The sequence below is a fragment of the Anoplopoma fimbria genome, chromosome 11 (genome assembly GCF_027596085.1).
Source record: "Anoplopoma fimbria isolate UVic2021 breed Golden Eagle Sablefish chromosome 11, Afim_UVic_2022, whole genome shotgun sequence".
NCBI lineage: Eukaryota > Metazoa > Chordata > Actinopteri > Perciformes > Anoplopomatidae > Anoplopoma > Anoplopoma fimbria.
Window position 1 is genome coordinate 21343029 of NC_072459.1, and position 15388 is coordinate 21358416.

Sequence of the window (15388 nt, forward strand, 5' to 3'; positions counted from 1 at the left end):
CACACACACACACACACAGAGACACACACACACACACAGAGACACACACACACACACACAGAGAGACACACACAGAGACACACACACACACAGAGACACACACACACACACAGAGACACACACACACACACACACACACACAGAGACACACACACACACACACACACAGACACACACAGAGACACACACACACAGAGACACACACACACACACAGAGACACACACACAGAAACACACACACAGACACACACACGACACACACACACACACACACACACACACACACAGACCGGTGAACGGAGGGATGCGGAGGAGAGGAGAGGAGAGGAGAGGGCTGCCGCTGCCTTCAGGTGCTTCAGGAACTGTCGGAATAATGAGAGGTTTACATATGAAAGACTCGTGCTTATTCTTGAGCTGTTGAAAAACGCCCCATTATGAACAAAAGCAAACTAGGATTATCTGAAACTAGCGAATAGTTAAGATTACTAGTTGGTCTACATTATTACAAGATGGAAATGATGATACAAACATGTTTAAAATAAATAGCTCACCTTAGGAAACGTTATGCCTATTCGAGTTAATGCTAAATGGGAAGAGCCAACTCAATGACCGCGAATTACTTTTTTTTTTTGGCTAGCAACAGTTGCCAAGCAACCAGCACTGCGGAGATTCCGGGAAGTTACTGGTTCCGGCTAAGAAATAACGCTAGTCATTAGCGTTTTATTGACCTAACAATGAATCAGTTAGTTGAGAAAATAGTCAGCACATTAATTGATAATGGAAATAATCATTACTTGCAGCCAAAAACTGCATATATGGTCACAATCTAAGCAACAGAGGCCACAAAATAAAATATAATTAATATAATATAATTAAGCCTTTATTAGTCCCACAATGGGGAAATTATTTCTCTGCATTTGACCCATCCCAGAGGAGCAGTGGGCTGCAATGAAGCGCCCGGGGAGCAACTTGGGGTTAGGTGTCTTGCTCAAGGAGACCTCGGCATGTTGACTGTAGAGGGATTTGAACCACCAACCGTGTGGTTACGGGACAGGCGCTCTACCTCAAATAACTGCAATGGTTCAACTTTACAAAGCTCCGCCCAGAGCCACAAAAGACATGGTACACCTGTTCTTAGCTCTAACCATTACAAGTAACCTGAACTGAATGTGCTAAATGGCCAGAGTGCCCCTTTACATGCAAAGTTGTTTCAGAATATGTAGTAGGGAAGGACAATATCAAGTTAAATATATAGCATGGTATCTGGGCTTTACGAAAAGTTGATGATGCCATCTGTATAATGCAGCGGGTAGAACGACAGGGTGTTGATCAATAGCTGGTCAATTCCCGTCAAACCCACAGGTATTGGCAAACCTTAATGGAATGCAGTGGTTATTAAATTATGTTCACCATTTAATTAGTTACACATGTTTGACAAGTCTAAATATCCCCCATTACAGTTTGTATGGAGTCAAGATCTTCCCTGCTTAGTCAGTGGGTGTGACAAGATTAAAAAAAGAAATCCAAAACAAATTTCAACAGACGAATAACAAAACAAAAGTTGATAGTCCGGTCAACTCTGCTAGAATTTGCATTATGTTAATAAAGGGTGAGTCCTTCTCCCTTCCTTAAGGCAGGGTGGAATGGTTGTTCAGTTTATTATTTCTGGTGTGGCAACACCTGGCGCCCACTCACACCACATAAAAAGAAAAATAATGACTTGCAAAGAAAACTGAGGCCTTGCCATCTGATCAGAGGGATTTTTATTTTATTTGGCAAATTAAATTCTGGGTGTCACTGCCTGTAAAAACTTCAGGCTCCCTATTGATGTACACGCAGACTGGCACAGTGCAACTCCACCTGATCACTATAAATGACATCATCAGTTTCTTTTATTTTAGAATCATTTAAACCATTTTCTTTCTTTACAACTTCCAACCTCAGAAACATGAGACAGCCACGGGCCCTTGAAGGCAGCATCCACCACGACGGCCGCGCCACGTTGAAATTGAAAGGGCTGAATAGCGAATGGCAGGGGGAACCTCTGCTTTCTCCAAGCGCAGCCAATCACGTCCAAGGCTTTGGGGATTATTCAAATTAAGGATGATGTCACCTCTCGCAAGTCACCCTACTGCCCCTGCCCGAGTTCCTCCCGGTTGTCTGTTGCCCTCCCTCTAAGGCCCCTGTAACCCCCTCTTTTTCTCTCCTCTTCAAAACCCTTTTCTCCCCTTTCTCCATGCCCCAGTGCACACACACACACACACACACACACACACACACACACACACACACACACACACACACACACACACACACACACACACACACAACGGTACATTACTGCTGCCCCACATGCATCAAGTTGCCGGCATTGTCCGCCTTAATGTGACTGTTGCATCCAGGATTTCAAATCTCTGAACACATTTCAGACCTGTTGATTGTAGTTATCTCCATCGCCAAGATTGAAGGTTTTGGACATTTTTCTTTTCAGAATTTCTGCAATTTGAAATTCCCATGCAGTTCAACATATGCACCTGCCTTCCAGTTCATTTTGTCACAGCCTGAGAAAAGCCAGCAAGAAATGAAGACAAGCAAGGAGCAGCAGATACAGTGTGCCTCCCTTTTTCAGTCAAGTTGTGTGTATTTCTCTCGGTCACAGAAGGGCATTGTTTCACGGTTTTACAAGCTTTTGTCTCCGTGCGTCGTGCTCCTCAGCAGAAAGGGGCTTTTCATCAGAGACAGTCTGGGTGGGCATGCCGCCTGTCTGTCTGTCTCTCTGTCTGGTGCGCTGCTGCCGCTCAGCTCTGCCATAGCAGCCGCCTGCACGCCCTTGTCTACATGAGCCAGGCTTTTGTGCACCGCTCTGTTTGTTGCGAATGGGCTCCTTTTCATGTCGAGCCCGCAGTGCACTCTGCTCTTTCCAAGTACCGGAGAGGGGGGAGAGATTTGTTTGGGCTCAGGGTGGTAATGTGTGGCACAAAAACAAAAAGAATACATACACCTGATTGCATAAAAAAACAAAAAAACATGTTATCTCTTTCAGATTTCCAGGGGAAGTTTTATTTGTGATCCTCTGAGGTGGAGCAGCTTATTCTTGCCACCTGTCTCGCTGTTGAATCATAACTGAAGGTCAAGTCATACAAGCAGAAAATATTTGCAAGTTTTTCTAAACGGTTGATCAGACTGAGTTTAGTTAAAATGACAAGATCATACACTTGTGCACGCACCTGCATGCACAAGTGTATGAAAGGCATTGAAGGAGACCAGGAAGAAGGTGGGGACTCTGGGGGGGTTGGTTTGATGCCTGCTGGCTTGACACTGACGGACGTATTGGCATGCTCGACTAGCCGCAACAAAGAGAGGAAGGTGTTTTTTTTTTCCTTCCTCCACACAGGCGGTGGTGGTGTGCGGCAGCGGAGACAGGAAGGGGCAGGGCTGTGTACCCCGCTGCACAGTTCCCGTGTTATTTATCTCATTGTTTTTTCCCCCTCCTTATCCAACGGCACACAGTCCAGCTGGGGAAGCCATGGCACAAAAGGGTTTGGCACACGGTCAAGCACCCAAAAAAAAACTCGGCCTCCTCCGGTCAGGGGGGGGTCTGCTACCTTTGACAAGCTCTTACACAACACAATAAAAACAGACACAGCCATTGAGTTGCACGTATTCCAGTGTGAACAGTCAGACCGCACAGTCATCAACACAGCCAGTTCAGCCAGAACCACACAAGAAAGCAGCCAACAATGCGAGACACACCCAGCACATCGGGCGACATCTTTTTCTTTTTTATATCAAAAACACCAATGGCTTCAAAAATGCATGACAGATATCGCCACCTGTACCACTTTTAAAATCCCAAACATCCTCTACATGAATTAATTTACGAATGGGGTGCTTGTGTGTGAATATATGCAAGGCAGATACAGGTTAGCTCACGCGGGTGCAGCTTCCCGTGGACTCCCTACAGAGAGCAACGTGCCAGCACAGCATGTCATTAACGACGGGGAACACGTGAAGAAGAAGAACGATTAACAAGCAACATGAAAGAGCCATACATGGTATCATGCATGTTCTTCTGCAGCGTGCGGACCAGGTGCTGTATACATACTGTTTTACACAGAATAATGATGATGATCATAATGCAAATGCAGATGCAGAGCATCTTGATTCTGATTTCTGCTGCTTTTATATTCCAGTCATTTATTTATATCTGCGTGTGAATGCATTAAATTAGGTTTGGGAAAGCGTCTGGCAGCCTCTGCCCTGATGTACGTTTCCTCTATGGGCCTGTTTAACCAGCTTCATCCTGAAGGCTGGCCAGTTCCTGTCAGTTTGATTCTAAGTGCTTCATCTCAGCCTTGGCACAGCGTCCTTGAGTAAATAATGCATGCAGGTGCTGAGGGTATCGGACAGCCGTACCACTCCTCCGCACTAAGAGGGGCGGGTGTGCACGTGTCTGACTTGGATCTCTTTCCGGCCCGTATTCTCTCTCATTTTTGTCCATCCTCAGTGCGTTTGCTGTGGCCGGTGCAGCCAAAGACTCCTGCATCCGTTTACCTTGTGTTGGGATGTAGGAGGTGGTAATGGTGGATTTGAAGATTAAGCACTTTACCAAGGGTTATTCATGTTTAATGAAGGCAACAAACCGCTCCCTTTCTTAATGTTCCACCCCTCCCTCTCCTCCTTAAGTAGCTGTGTTTTAGCTTCCTCTTCCTCCATTGGCTCTGGTGTTGTATTGATTGGTTGGTTGGTTGGTGGCTGCAGACAGTTTACTCTCTCCCTCTAGTGGTGCCAGACTACCACAACACACTGATGGCTCATCATCTTTAGGCCATCCAAGCTTGGTAGCATTTTCTATAGGAGCCTATCCCAGCACACCTGTACTTAATTACAGCCTGTCATTACTGCTATCAATTTCAGAAAGAGAGGTTATTCCTGAAGGACTACGGTTCGATCCAAAACCATTGATTCTGAAGAACCCTTTTTAAAGACAGGTTTTTTTCAAGGTGACTTTGTAAGACTAAGTGTACCATTAAGAACCAATTTCCATTGTTGAAAGCATGGCTGTTAAAGCAGAACGCCAAAAAAACTGGCCTCAAAATGAAATAAATAGAAATAAAACAAAATAAAGATTGAATTAAAGTTTTTCTGCCCTGTGTATGTTTGTATATTGATATAGTTATGCATTGTGTTTCTTGAAATTCTAATAAACATAGTAAAAAACAAAACAAAAAAGCACAATAACAATGGCCGCTTTTACTCATCTCAACAGTATTGACACAATTTGAGAGTCTTTCCAGTTTATTTGATCTACAGGTAATTTCTTTCAGAAGGCAGCATCTTCCCAGAAAAGATTCAATGCAAATGAGAGTAAAAACCTCCTTTACAGAAAATGAGAAACTCCCTTTTTAGCAATCACTTAAAAAATTATAAAGACAGGAAAGCAAAATGCAAAGTTACCATAAAATCAATGTGGCATTAAAGAACCTAACCACTAGGAGAACACCAACAGATGCACGATACATGCACAGGGCTTTGCACAGTGCTTTTACATCAGTTTTCGTTAAGTGCAAATAAGTGTGTGTCAATAAACATTCATTAAAAGTAAACACATGTTGTGATTGTAAACAATAATCATTCATTTAAGTTAGCATGTCAGTGAACAATATAAATAAAATGTACAGTACCCTTTAGTCCTGAAACACATCCCTCTTACTTTGAGCAGTGCCCTTCCTGTGCCTTCGCTCAGCAAGTTTTTTCAAGATATTGTGAATATGCATTGTTGCAAAGTTGAATGAAGAACCGCTGGTTTGTAGATATGCCCCTTTTTCCTTCTTAAATAAAATTTTAAAAAAACACGTCTTCAATGTCAGTGCCCTTTCAGTGTCCGAGACTGACACATTATATAAAATATTAGCAACTCTCCAAGCTGCCTACATGCTACCCTACAAAGCTAAAACACAGTCACATATTTGGTCAAAATTTATGTAAAACAGGCATCTGAATTTTTTATTTCTTATGAAATACCTATCTTAATTATGTATTTACAGGTATTTTAGTTGATATATTAAACTGGCTCATCGGTTTTAATGGACAAGACAGCTGAAGAAGAATCAAAAATATACTGTATATAACATATTTTGCTTATAGATGCGTTTTCCCTGTGCCATATCGAAAGGTGTTTTAGGTGAAGACTGTGACAATGACTAATAATCAGCATAAAATCAGCATTATAAAAAAGGTTATATACGAGCCTTGAAACCTCAAACCTTCTTTTCTCAGCTCCACTATTTATGTAGTTGCTGCTCTCCTTCTTTATAGACAATTTCACAGTGAACCATTTCAAATGGCTGCCAGTTTTCTGCAAACAGTTGCATTGAAACAGACTTTAGAGAGGCCAAGTCCAGCCACTGTATCGCCGTTGGATTGCCGCTGGATCGCCGTTGAATCGCCATTGGATCGCCGTTTGACTTATTGCGTAAAAATGATGCACAGTAGTCAACTGCGAGAGAAGATTCATTCTTTTATCCCGTTTGAATTGCGCCATGAACTACACATATGATGTTTGTGTGTTTTTAAAAGATAATTTTGACTGTGACGTCTCTCAATGAAGCTACGATGTCGGTGTGTTTCGTGCCGGGATGTGCTCACACCAACAATGGGTTTCGCTAATACTTTTACTTCCTGGTTGCTAAAAAAAAAAAAGTCTGACTCATTATTTTAAATATCAACAACTCTCTAAACTAAAACACATCAGGAAAGACAATATTTCCTAAGTACAAGGATATAGCTAACTTAGCTAGCAAGCTGCTGAATATAGCTAAGTTACTTAGCTAGCTACAGCAACTTGCTAGTTAGCTAGCTAGCCATGGTAACAGTCGTGTTGGTGATGCGCATTGTGCGAGACTAGACGTGTAGCTTACTGAGCGGTTTCACACAAAACTAAACGATACTGGGACAATTTTACGACAAACTGCAACTTTTTGATGTGCAAAATTATATTTTTGATTGACAAACATCAGATGTGTAATTCATGACACAATTCAAACGGGCTCTAAACAATATTGTCTCTTTCAGTTGATACATATTCTTTTCACGAAATAAGGTCCCATGGGGGACACCGCAAGGGATGGGACTTCGCCCCTCTATGAGGCCGCATTTTCTAACACAATGCGCTGCTCATTGATGTTGTCGGCATCCTGGATTTCTATATAATATGTTATTGTGCAGCTTAGCACTCTACAGCCAAACAGTAAGAAGGCTCTGTCTCTCAGCGTATTAGTCACAGCAGAAACAGTTCATACATATTGATGACTAACTGGTTGGCTGCAGGGCTCGTCCTCTCTTGTGTAAAAGAATGAAAACGGGGAGTGGAGGAACAGCCTTGACTGAAAACATTACAAAGGCTAATGCTTGCGCTGCGGTTAATGATCCCTCTTTTTTTTCCAGCTTGCCTCTCTGTCTCGAGACCATTGTACCTTTGCTATCCCGAGTCAGAGGAAATACATGTATTTACATAATAAAGAGGCAAATAAAAGAAAATCCTGTAACCTTGGTAGCCATGTGGACACTAAAAAGAGCATCATTCAAGGAAACATGCGCATCCATCTTACTTAGTCGACCATTAATTGTCCAGTTTACAGCGATGAATACGTTTACTGGCATTATGCGTCTACTGGTCATTAAAGTCCGAACAAACTGACATGTCAGAAAGAGACAATAAATTATTCATACTGTACAAAGAGCATGAAGCAGGTAATGGGGCTTGTGACTGTGCTGTGTCAGTACAATTCAAAATGCAAAATTCAAACAGAGGACATCATGGTCCAAGGTCAGTCTGTTCAAAGCTTTTACCGTCCCTGCTGGGTGTTTGGGGGAAAAAGGAGTGCGGACAGCTAGAGTGGAAATATAGTGCTATACAGTACACACACACATACACTGCTTACTCCCTCTGTGCACCCTCCACCTCCTCCACCTCCTCCTCCTCCTCAGTCACAGCAGCAGAGGAAGGAGCACGACGACCCCTCGGGCCCACGGAACTTGCCGGAGCAGGGCGTGTCCGTGCACTCTGAAATGAATGTGTGCAGATCGCTGACTCGCACCTGCTCCTGTGTTTGAGCCTGTAGGAGGACAACGTGAAGCTAAATATTATCCTACATACCAATCTCAGCACTGATTAAAAAATGAATTAATAAACGAGAGCGTGACCCAGTGAAAGCGTACCATGATGGTGTCGTAGGCTCCGGTGATGAGCGCGATGAAGAGCGAAAGCACCATGTAGATGAATAGGGAGATGAAGGTGTAAAGGTAGACCTGGCTGAAGATCCAGACCAGCGTGCCGCTCCTCTCCATCTCGTGGAACGTCACGAACATGTCGTCCCCGTTGATCAGGGAAAACAGACACTCCGACACCGTGGACAGGGAGCGGAACTGTATACAGACAACGCAAAGGCAGTGTTTAAATGAGGAAATAACACGCAGGTGAGGGGAGAAAGCTTTTTTCAACATGATGGAGTGAAACCTTTGACTTTTTTTGATAAGATCAATATGACTTTCTTTTGAGGGAAATTGCATTATACTTCCTTGTTTTTCTCACACTTTGGCAAATAGCAAAGAAGCGTATTTCCTAAAATGCTAAACTATTCCTTTAAAATATTTACTCCCATTCTACATATGAAGTTCAGTTTAGTCATCATTAAGAGGACTGATATTACTCAGCCTGTGTATATATATAAAAATTTGGACATCTCGGCCTAACGTTCTCTCATGAGTCACCTGACTTTATGGAAGTGTAATTCTAAATCACTCGAGCACCCCTTTAATTTTTTAGAAATGCCTAATGTCAATTTTAACACAATATGTAACTTTTGCAAAAAAATGTCTTTAGGGCTGTGAATTTGTTTAACTGCTCCATTTCAATTAAAATCTTTCATTGTAATTTTTTTTGCAGAGGTTGAGTTTTATCTATAAGTTGCTATTCTTAAGGTTTTTCAAATGCTCTCTTTCCGCCAGACCACATTACACCAAGCAAAAACCTATCTATCCACAGAATGTTGCCATGATTCATATTTAATGAACGTCAATTTTCTTCTCTCATTAATTATACACAGCTGCTAAGATGATACACGCCATGATAATTAGGCTGTTGAGAACTGACTGTCCGAATGACTCATGCCTGCTCGTTCCTGGTTAGAGACACTGCAGTGTGTGTGAGTGTGTGTGTGTGTACAGTACCTTGGTGTGATAGGGCCCCAGCACAATCCATCCGCAGAAACAGTATCCCATGTAAATGGCAGCTGCACAGCAGCAGAAGCGGATAACGTTAGGAAACGCAGCTCTCAGAGTCACAATCAAGATCTGTGAGACGAGGAGAGAAAAAATATATTTAGAGAAACTTAGAGGCAAAAAACATTATCTTTATTTGTGTTTCTTTTTTTCACCTACATTGTATTTCTGAAAGAAGCTGAGGTAGCGGATGACTCCCACCCACACCAGCAGAGTGGATGTTCCCAGCAGGATCCCACACATGTCATATGATGACAAATTCTGCATCACAACAGCGACAATATTCATTACCAGAAACTCGGCAGAAACAGAGAAAATCTTTCTTTTTTTTCTGTGTAAAATTGATCACATTACCTTGGACTCAATGCCAATTTTGATGAAGCTGCCGATGATAGTGAACATGTCGCTGACGATGAGCAGAATGTACCAGCCGTTAATGAACTCCGTTCTTTCTCCCCAGCTCACACTGCGGCCGAGACTGTGTTTGAAATACTGAACGTATTCCTGGTCAGGGAGATGATGACAAAGATGAGAGGCTGTGTTGTGTTGAATTGAATCAACGTAAAATACTTTTTTTTTTGCATAATTTTACATGCTGTGGTTTTTGAACTAGACTATTTATTACTTTTTTATCAAAATGTTGGGAGAAAAAAAAAAGAAATACATTTTATCATAAACAAGGATTCAGGTTACCAAGGTATTCTTCCATCTGTTTTATACCATGTCGTTAGCATGAAACAGATCACATTTTAGTCGGTGCAGACTATATGGCGTAAAATTACTAGAATTTGTTGGATTGCAGCCTCGTCGACTTCTTGTGATAAAATATAATCATGCTGTATAGAATTCCAGCACTGAAAAATATCTTAATATCTAAAAAGGTTGCATCCCCATTTTCAAGTTACCCTTTGGAGTTTTTGATCACTAGTAACACTATGGATCGTTAGTTTTTATGAGTGGGTCTCCGTATTGTTTGCATGAGGCCAACGTATACACATTCCTGCAATTGGCCTCACAATAATTAGCAATGTACTAGTACAGAAAGGAAAGAAGAAAATTAAACAATGTTGGTTTCCGAATTCTAATTTAAAGTCTCTCCAATCTTTTATGAGGAAAGAATTTTATATTTTTTTTTTACAAGAAACCTCTACGGGGCACCTTTAATTTCTATGTGTGTAAATCAAAAAAGTATATTGTGCACAGTCTAACTCAATTTCGAAAAGTGTACGTAAATCGTAAGTACAAGGTCAAAATATTAAAGTCCTGGTTCATTTTTGTCTTTTAACAACACAGGGTTGCACAATGAAATAGAAAAAGAGTTGTGTTCCCTTTACGCTACATGGGGAAACAGAACAAAACAAAACCTATTTTTATGGTGGAGTAGAAAGGATGAGTCAAGGAGTCCTATAGTCTAGGTAGAGAAGCTACTCTGTAGTCTGGTGGTACGACAGCAGACACCTGTCTGTATTTGAACAGGCTGTTGTTGGGGTGGGTATCATACTATCGTCCTATCGTCCTTCGCGCAGGCACCTTACCTCACCGGTATCTCCGATGCTCCGCAGATGGGCACCGATGACCAAAGTAAACCAATATTTTTACACCATAGACACACAAATGTTTGGTCCGCTTTCTCACGTGTTGCAGGACGATGCCTCTAAGGATGGAGCGGCCGCACAACAGCAGGGACAGCAGGCAAACGAACGCCACCAGCACATCAAGAAACTCCCTGGCGTAGCTCTCCGCTGAAAGAAGAGGACGCGATTGAGGGATCAAAATGGATAAATTACAGATAAAAAACTTGATGTTAAGCGAGAGATGAGTGTTGGCTCACCGTGTCCAGACACGTTGGGGTCTCTGCACTCCTTTATGGAGGCCTGGTTCTGCAGACTGATCTTAACTTTGCCACTGTGCGCCCTGTTATCCATGACGATCTGAGGGCAATAAGAACCAGAGTAAATATACAGCCTCTGGGTACGGGAATGTTTCCACAACTCTATCAGTTTATCTCAGTACAACGTTTTTCCCTTACTTTAACACACAACTTCTAAATTCACAGTTGTGATCAATTAGGCCCGATTTATATCCGTACTGTGCTGTTATGCCTGGTACTTCTTTAAATAGAGAAAAATAGAAGAGTTAGCTTACCGTGATAGCAAAAGTGTAGCAGTCAGGTATTTCATTGTTTATTATCGTCTGTATGTTGATGGCCTTCAGCTGGAAGTCAATAGTGACGTTGATCAGCCTGGAAACAAATATATGACAGCGAAACAAACATGAATGATTAACACCATAAAGGAAAAAAAAATCCATTTTTTTAATTTCTAATGTAAAAAAAAACCCATAATATCATCTGACTTGTAAAACTTGAGAGTGAAATTCTTGTAGTCACTGTTTCCTGGAGCCAAACTGTAAGTCAGTGGATTTAGTCCAATGCATTCTGGAAAAAAAAAAAAAAAAGAAAATAGCAATAGAGGAACTACGAAAATACCACATGGGGAATTCTTTAAACCATCTTTTTCCCTCATCACGTGAAACACAAGCCACATTTCCTCATAGCATTTAAAATGGAGGCTCATCGCCCTTGGAAGTTTTTATTTGTCTTGCTTTTTTTTCGCCACAAGATTTATCACACATTGCCAAAAGCCATCTCTGCCAAATCAGCAGATGTATGCAAATAACTCCTTTCCCAAGGCAGGGACACGCCGTGTTGCTACTGAAGTTTGTGGAAAAAAAGCTTCGGTGATGCTTTTTTTTTTGGGCAATAGGAACTATTTTAAGCCTTTTAAAATAGGGCACAGTTGCAGGGCAACCTCTTGACATATGTGGAGCAGCAGCACAATGACTCACTCACACAGTCTCACACATTTCCTTGAGGGCCAAGAAAATCCTGGCATGGAGTAAATAACAAGGCTGCTGGTTTTTAATGTCAAATACCCAAGGACAAATTTAAGGAACACAGAGAAGAGAAAACCTTAAAAAGATAAAGCTCATCTTACCGGTGTCAACACGGGGATCAATGTCAAAGGTGTCGTTGACGGGGTCGATGGTGCCCCTCCTGTAGTACCTCTGGCAGAGGGAGAGGGCACTTCCTTTTACGCCGACCCCCATCACATATGCATACCGCCCCAGTGAGATCTGAGGTAAAGCCATGTACTGAACGGGACAAGAGAATCAGAGATTTAATCCTGAACATAATGCATATGAGCAACAAAAAAACAGCGGCATATAATGTGCCTTTCTCGGGTATCATATGTGAACCAAATGCTAGTGCAACTCTTAAAAGAGTCTGTTCACCCAAATAAAAAATAAAAAAACATGTTTTCATACTCATCTCTAGTGGTAGCAGTAGTTTTCATTTTATATCCTCCAGATTTTGGGATGTTTTGGCTACCAGCCCAATACAGTGGTAATGGAGTTCTTCTGTGGTGCCCTCAGTGATGCAAAATTACATTTAAAAGAGTATGTAGGATTTAGTGGCATCTAGTGGTGAGGTTGCAGATTGCAACCAACTGAATATCAATCCACTCACCCCTCACTTTAAAGAACTATGGAGACCTTGAGGTAACTTAAAATCCTGAAAGGCCCTCTCTAGAGCAAGTGTTTGGTTTGTCAGTTCTGGGCTACTGTAGAAACATGGTAGTCCAACATGGCGGACTCCGTGAAGAGGACCCACTTCCTATGTAGATATGATGGGCTTATTGAAAGCAAAAGTCAGGTCAAAGTTTCTGTGTCCAATCTTTTGGTTTATGAACAAAATAAATGACATTCCCATCAGCCTCAGTTGTATTTTGTGTTTAGTGCTAGTTAGCGCATGTTGCTATGTTAACAAGTTAAACTGACATAATGAACATGGTAAATTTAAATGACCCTGAATACATTTAACCTGGATTCACAATGGCAGGCAGCGGTAAGGGAGGGTAAGCAGTATAGTTGTTCATTCCTTTTTGGGTTTTTTTGTCTTGTTTTCTAATTTATTTGGTAAAGTGGTCCTCAGGATTATTTTTTTTAAACATTCACAGAAGTGCACCTTAGGTCACAAAAGGTTGAAAACCCCTCATTAAGAGCATGCTAGCATTAGCATTTAGCTCAAAGCACTGCTGTGCATTAGTTCAGCCACTAGCTGGTAACATGGCTGTAGACTATAAGTTTTCCTTTATATTTGTTGAAAATGATATCTCAAAATCTAAGCAAATTAACCCCAGAACTATCTGTATGGCTAGAGAAAATGTTTTTATTTTTTGTAATTTGGGTGAATTAGCCCTTTAAGGCAGTACACTGAAATGACCCCTTGTGGTAATTATTACCTGCTCCACAGCGAAGTGGATGCGGCTGTACAGCTCCTCCTGTGTGTGGACGGCCTGCGGAGCGCCGTCCTGATAACCCTTCAGGAAAAGGTGTTTGAATGTGGCCGTGTTCTCCTCTTTGAATGTCACCACCATCTGGTTGCTCAGCCCGAACAGCACCAACTAAGACGCAGAGGGAGGGACCAAACAAACATGCTTCAACAACCTAGACGGCGGCAGAAAACTTAGTAGTTGTGACTCAACTGATCATATGAACTCATCATGTTCTGATATAATCCAATCACAGCACAGACATCTATCCACCTGTACAGTCACGATGATGATTTTGAGCAGCTGCAGGCCCAGTTTGAAGGGCTTGCGTCCTTTGGCATGATACTTGTCGCAAGGGCTCATGAAGAAGTACTTGAGCTTCCTCCTCAGGGCCTCCTCCTCCTCCACCTCTTCCTCCTGCTTGTGAGGGGCCTCGGAGCCAACCAGAGCAGTGGGACGAGGGCTTCCATAGTTGGCCACGGAGGAGAGGAGCCTGTCCTTCTCTGGGAAATACAGACCATGATCGGCATAGACGAAATGTTAAAGGGGAACTCAAGTGATCTGGTGTAGCACTTTCATAAAGTCTGAGGGGTCACAAGAGGTAAGATTGAAGCAGAAGATGCAAAGATAGCGTGACTTTTAGTCCCTTGTATAAATCAAGCTCAAAAAACACTTCCTGTAATAATAATAATAATAATAATAATAATTAAGCCTTTATTAGTCCCACAATGGGGAAATTATTTCTCTGCATTTAACCCATCCCGGAGGAGCAGTGGGCTGCAATGAAGCGCCCGGGGAGCAACTTGGGGTTAGGTGTCTTGCTCAAGGACACCTCGGCATGTTGCCTGTAGAGGGGTTTGAACCACCAACCTTGTGGTTACGGGACAAGCGCTCTACCTCATGTGCCACAGCCGCATCAGTTATTTGAATAAACCATTTGCTGATTGGCAGAAAAATCTATCTGCAACTATTTTGATAATAGATTAATCATTTAAGACATTTTTCTAGCAAAAATGTCAAATATCTGCTGTTATTTTACTTGTCTTAAATTACAGGGAATTGAGAAGCCTGTGGTTTTTGTAACATTTGACCAGCTCATCTTTGTTTTGTGGCTGGTATTTTGCACTGATAGTTGATTGACTAAAAAAAGATTCATCGTTCAAATAATCCGTATCCTGCATGGCCACTTCTTTCAAGTTTTAAATTTCAAAATGATGACATCATCTATTTTTTTTCCAAACTCCCTCCCTCCAGTCAGAAAACATCCACCGACTCACTTGTGTCTGTAAAACCATTCATTGTGCGTGAATGGCACGACCTTGAGGATGTTGCTTTAACTAAGACATGCTCAGTAAAGAAGATATTTAACGTTGATATCTGTCACATATTGGCCATAGATAGCAGCACTAAATGTATCTGAGAAACAAGGACCAACTAGCGCCATGACGCTGGAGACAGAAACAGAAAAAGGTGTGCAGACAAACCTGTGGCTCCGTCGTGGATGCAGGTGTAGCTGGAAGATGCCATGGTGGTGTCGACGATCACACAGGGGAGATGGAGGATGACATTACCGGCGCAGATATCGATCAGCGACTGATTTCATAAATAATGTCAGCGTGTTGGAGATCATCTCGTAGAAAAGGATGCTCGCCCGTCGCAGTGTTTTGGATGACATAAGGTAAACAGAAACGCAGCTTCCTGGTAACCACGTGACTCCGCCACGTGACTGAATAAACCATGTCATCAAACGTTTCATATGTGTGTGGTTATGA

At 42.1% G+C, this 15388-nt stretch overlaps 1 protein-coding gene across 1 annotated transcript; it reads right to left on the reverse strand.

Moving 5' to 3' along the window:
* Positions 1 to 5302: 5302 nt before the first annotated feature.
* Positions 5303 to 15371, reverse strand: mcoln1b (mucolipin TRP cation channel 1b). The gene is made up of 13 exons (XM_054608127.1): positions 15101 to 15371; positions 13890 to 14119; positions 13587 to 13748; positions 12279 to 12435; positions 11638 to 11719; positions 11428 to 11524; positions 11114 to 11213; positions 10918 to 11024; positions 9637 to 9786; positions 9442 to 9543; positions 9232 to 9354; positions 8221 to 8427; positions 5303 to 8117 (listed from the first exon to the last, which is right to left on the reverse strand). The coding sequence occupies exons 1-13, from the start codon at positions 15141 to 15143 to the stop codon at positions 7986 to 7988; spliced, it is 1692 nt and encodes a 563-aa protein (XP_054464102.1). The 5' UTR covers positions 15144 to 15371; the 3' UTR covers positions 5303 to 7985.
* Positions 15372 to 15388: the final 17 nt, after the last annotated feature.

What these genes read in the sequence shown, in the direction of transcription:
- mcoln1b (XM_054608127.1), bottom strand. Translation starts at nt 15,143, where the DNA reads ATGGCATCTTCCAGCTACACCTGCATCCACGACGGAGCCACAG. An exon ending in GCTTCTTTCAGAAATACAAT is followed by an intron (nt 9,355 to 9,441) that starts GTAGGTGAAAAA and finishes CTCGTCTCACAG; the next exon opens with ATCTTGATTGTGACTCTGAG. An exon ending in GAGCCTACGACACCATCATG is followed by an intron (nt 8,118 to 8,220) that starts GTACGCTTTCAC and finishes GTCCTCCTACAG; the next exon opens with GCTCAAACACAGGAGCAGGT.